The sequence below is a fragment of the Zea mays genome, chromosome 6, assembly GCF_902167145.1.
Source record: "Zea mays cultivar B73 chromosome 6, Zm-B73-REFERENCE-NAM-5.0, whole genome shotgun sequence".
In the NCBI taxonomy this organism is placed as follows: Eukaryota; Viridiplantae; Streptophyta; class Magnoliopsida; order Poales; family Poaceae; genus Zea; species Zea mays.
This window is the reverse complement of record NC_050101.1, coordinates 140,881,466-140,886,100: the sequence shown is the minus strand read 5'-3', so window position 1 is coordinate 140,886,100 and position 4,635 is coordinate 140,881,466. Positions and strand designations below refer to the sequence as shown.

General features: G+C 50.0%; 1 protein-coding gene across 1 annotated transcript; it reads right to left on the bottom strand.

Annotated features, from left to right (window-relative positions):
* Positions 1–1,251: 1,251 nt before the first annotated feature.
* Positions 1,252–3,983, bottom strand: LOC100283735 (hexokinase-1). The gene is made up of 7 exons (NM_001369883.1): positions 3,531–3,983; positions 2,896–3,046; positions 2,650–2,820; positions 2,471–2,545; positions 2,108–2,371; positions 1,887–2,017; positions 1,252–1,778 (listed from the first exon to the last, which is right to left on the bottom strand). Exons 1-7 carry the CDS (start codon positions 3,710–3,712, stop codon positions 1,373–1,375), a joined length of 1,380 nt encoding a protein of 459 aa, NP_001356812.1. The 5' UTR covers positions 3,713–3,983; the 3' UTR covers positions 1,252–1,372.
* Between the last annotated feature and the right edge of the window lie 652 nt (positions 3,984–4,635).

The following is a 4,635-nucleotide window of genomic DNA, read 5'->3' as shown; positions in this document are numbered from 1 at the left end:
ATATATATATATATATATATATATATATATATATATATATATATTTGTGTGACCTAGTTATTTGGAGCTTAGGGTTTCAAATAGTTACATGAAACCCCAGTCAACTCTCTCCCCCTATGCCCGTACGACTCCACCACTTCACATCCTACATCTAAATCACGTGTCCACGCTAGTTTTTGATCTATTTTTACGACAGTTATACACACGATGCTAGGTTTTGAGCGTAAAAATCATCACGTTTGAGCGTAAAATAGTGTAAGACACAACATAAAATATTGTTTCCGTTACCTCACATGCAGGGTCTTGTTTTTATGGAAGGGACAATCATCACACACCATGCGTGCATATGGGTTTTGATTTTTATGTTAGGTGCATTTCAGATCCAAAAATTGTGACAGATCTGAAAATTGTTGTGCATACAAAAAATTTGCATGTGGGACACTGTGTTGACGCAACCCAGATTTGAGTGTAAAAATTCTTACGTTTGAGCGTAAATAATATCATATATAGTGTAAATGTTGACACTCCCAACAACAGCCCCCGTGTCCATGCATCCACCATAAATCAAGGATTTGATTGCGAGAGTTTATTAGAGAATTTAATTAGTTGAATTGATCTGGAATTTGATTTTATTTATGGTAGTAACATACACCATAAATCAAGTGACTTCCTTTCTCACTGTGACAAAAAAATATATGCATGTGGTACACTCGTGGACATACTCCAGATTAAGCGTAAAATGCTTCGGTGTTTAGCATAATTGCCAGCAGGACAGCCAGACTGGTGGACGTACTTATTTCTCAATCGGCCGTGAGGTGTGATGTTAATCCAAACAGTGATATTATCTGATCTAGTGACAATTCTATATTTCTATTTGTCCGTTTCCATAATTGCCAGAAGGACAGCGCGACCTACATACTGTATTGCGTCGTAGGGACATCGCTGACTGCTTTGAAAACTTCAGTTATTTTTTCTATCGCATCTAGTGATGATTAACATGGAGACTTCATTGAGTCTGAATTGTTATTGCCCTGAGAATATCTTTAGTTTGCCTAATCTCGAATTAAAACAAAGTGGAGCTTATATCATTTTGTTTTGGACCGCTGGGCCTCTCTCCTGGAGCCTTTCGGGAAATGAACCAGAGGCACAGCTGCTCCATCTCAATTAAGTCTCAACTGCCTGGAAAGCTGAAGTCACATCCCCCATCCCTCTAGAAAAAAAAAAACATTGGAAACCCTGAACTCACTAGGATTCCGCATAGCAACTTTCCATTAGAGCACTTGCTTGTTGGCAGATTCCGAGCAAACTTGTTCTTGAAAACGTACAGGAATTCAGCACGAGTTGCACACCGACACACACGGCCGTTGGGCGTTCAGTACTGCGAGTGGGCAGCTGCAATGAGGGCGGCTCCGAGGCCAGACCCGTCCTTGGTGAGCTTGACCTCCACCAGCCTAGACGCCTCCTCCCCGAGCAGCTCCACCAGCGTGGCCTCCAGGCGCTTCCTGAACTCGGCGTAGTGCTCGAACAGGCCGCCGTCGATGGCGACGACCGACCGGCGCTCGTCGCCTGGCGCCGCTCGACCGATCTTCCTGAGAATCCCGACGATCCCCGCCGCGGCCAGCCGGGCAGACCTCCCGGTGACGATGTCGCAGATCTCGACCACCATCTTCCTCGTGTCCAAGGACGTGTCCCTGACCCTGAGGTTGTCGGCCAGCTTCTCCGCCACGACTCTCAGGTCAGGCGTGCCGTCATGGTGCATCGCGGAGATGTCCGGAGTCCTGAATGCCAAACGCAGCAGCAACGTCTGTTTGATCAGCATTAACTCTCGTTTTTTTTTTCCATATGGAACAGGCAACTCTCGAAATAAAAGAGAGACATAAAAATACCTAAGACTGAAGCGAGTTTTGAGGTTCGTGTGGCTGACATCGCCCAAGATGGAAGACTGCGACGCGATTTTAAGCAGCACCCGCCTCACAATCTCGCCGAGATACATGCCCGAAACCAGCTTCTCGAAGATCTGAAAACAGCGGTTAATATAAACCGTGTAAGCTCGAAGGTTTTATAGTATTATTAACATGCATGAACAAGAGAGAATCATCGTCCCTACCTGCTCCCCTGGGTTTAAGCTCTCCTCATCCAAGGCCTGGTCATACTCCGTGATGGGGAGGCAGGGCGAGTAGAAGTTACCCCATTCTGTGTTTATCACCATGTTCCCTGACTTGGGCAATTCGCCGCCCTCCAGCTTGAGCTTGGGTATGGCACTGGCCTCTTCGACGTACGCGGCGTTGGAGCCAGTGCCTAGTATCACACCGACGACGACGTCCTCATCGTTGTACCGGCCCGCAGCCAGCGTCCCGACCGTATCGTTGATCTGAGGCATATATATGAATGACAAGGTAAATTGTCAACGACCCGTACGTGCTAGCTGTTTGTATGAGAATTCTTATTACAGCCGGATCAATAGACTAACCAGTGCCGCCACACGCATGTCGACGCCTTGCTTCTCCATGGCCGTCTGCAGCTCGGCGACGACATCCTCACCAACCTGAATAGTTTCAGAAACGGTATTTATAAATACGTCTGTCTAGAGTCCACACAGCCACGAAATGGAACGATCAACGGATAGTCTACAACTACAACTCTACATACAGCGTCGTCGACCGAAAACGCCTTGGTCCACTTGATGAGCGTGCCTGACGCGATCGACGTCTGGCGCACGGGGAAAGAGAAGGTGAACCCGAGCTCTCTCTGCCTGCCGTCCCCTTCGCCCGCCGCGGCGACGTACTTGGCTAGCGCCGAGGCGATGAAGCCAAACAGCTCCTGAAAGGAGGATTCAGCACTCGACACCATGGATATGAGGATGAGCACAACAGATGGAAAATGCGCGCTACTCACCGACGCGTTGCCTGACATGAGGTGAGGAGGGATGGACACCTCCTTGGAGTCTCGCTTGGCCACACGCCTGTCTTTCCCGGCGAGCTGCACGCGCAGCACGCGGAAGTTCGTTCCGCCAAGGTCCAAGGCGTAGAAGACGCCCTCTTCGTTCCTGTTTTTTTTTTAATTTTTTTGCACAGTAAAAACGTGTGATCAGAGAGATTCACGACAGCAGAGCACACACGGTTGTGAGTTGTGACAGCCGGAGCAACAGATCACTCGAGGCTAGTATTCGATGGCAGCTGGCACCACACAACTGGTGGCTGTTCAACTGCTGAGCAGCAAAGAACACTGCATGGCACATCATGAATTGCGCGTGCTTATTTGCCAAAAATAAATTTCCTGTTTGCGGCTAAACCGTGCCAAAATTTCAGGTTGGATGTTTTGTCCATTATCAAGTGGGGGAATAAAACAAACGGAAACAAAAGGGACGGGCGCACTGTGCGCTGGCACTCCGAGTCCAACTGCTCCCAGGACTGGAGGGCAGGCAGCTGGACACCACGTGCCGCCGCGCGAGGTTCACGCCAACACGCGGGCGGACACGCGTTCTATCGATATGGGGGGATGATGAAATGAAACCAGCTAGAAGAGATTACCCCGTGGGGAGGTTGTCGACGAAGGAGACGATCATCTTGATCTTGCTGCCGCCCTCCTCGCGCAGTCCGGCGCGCATCTCCGCCTCCATCGCCGCCGCCACCTCGTCGAGCCGCGCCGCGCACGCCTCGCGGAGCTCCGCCACCACCCGCTCCGCCGCCTCCAGGTCCGCCGCCGCCACCATGGTCAACCCCCGGCCTCCCGTCACCGTCGTCGTCGAGGAGCTACTAGCGGGACACCCTCCACGCGCTCTGCGTCGACCGCGCACCGGCTGGCGACACGAAAGAAAGCTGCGACCTTTTGGGCGCGAGAATGCCAGATCCCCGATTCCCTCCCACGGAATCAGCCCAATCAATATGCTGTGAGATTTTGACTTCTCACAGTCACGGGCCAGCCACACCGACGCGAAGACGAGCACGAAAAGATCTGTACGCCGCTATCCGCTCGTGGAGAATCGATGGAACGCGACCTTGGGAGGATCGGTGGGTCTGTCTGGGAGCTGTATTTATAAGCCTCGGTCCCCTCCGGAGTCCGTCCTAGTTGTGGCTGACTCGGACTCGTGCATGCGGGTAAATTTGATTTTTATTATTGGATATCTAATAATGAGTGGATAATAGTTAGGGACTAAAATTAGTTGACACATTTAAACATTCTAGCTAATAGTTCACTATTAAATATTTTTAATAAATTAGTTAATAGTTAGATAGCTATTTGTTAGTTAGCTAATTTTATTAATAATTTTTTGGCATCTCAATATTACACACCCTTTATATATCTAATCTAATAATTATTAAAACTTGCTGGATAAAGATGGGTGGCGGCGGATCGCCTTGCCAAGAGCGCTGCTTCGAATTCTCCTCCGCCGCCGTTGCCCACGGGAAGCGCCGAAGCGCGTGAGCAGTTGCTTGGTTTTGACCAACGACCAGGGGTTGGCGCGGCATCAATATTTTTTTTTTTACAATTGCCGTCGAGGCGCCGACATCGATGCCATATCATTGCCAGTGTGCTCTGCTCAGTGTTCACTGGCCACTGCTAAGGCTGAGTCCAGTGCACCGCCTCCCTCTTGCCCCTGCCACGTCAGCTCTCGCCTCCACTCTCGCCCCTGCT

Bases quoted from the DNA above. Each gene is read 5' to 3' on its own strand.
- LOC100283735 (NM_001369883.1), bottom strand. From the start codon at position 3,712: ATGGTGGCGGCGGCGGACCTGGAGGCGGCGGAGCGGGTGGTGGCGGAG. The intron at 3,047-3,530 runs GTAATCTCTTCT...AAAAAAAAACAG, and splicing joins GTCGACAACCTCCCCACGGG to GAACGAAGAGGGCGTCTTCT. The intron at 2,821-2,895 runs GTGAGTAGCGCG...TCCTCCTTTCAG, and splicing joins TCATGTCAGGCAACGCGTCG to GAGCTGTTTGGCTTCATCGC.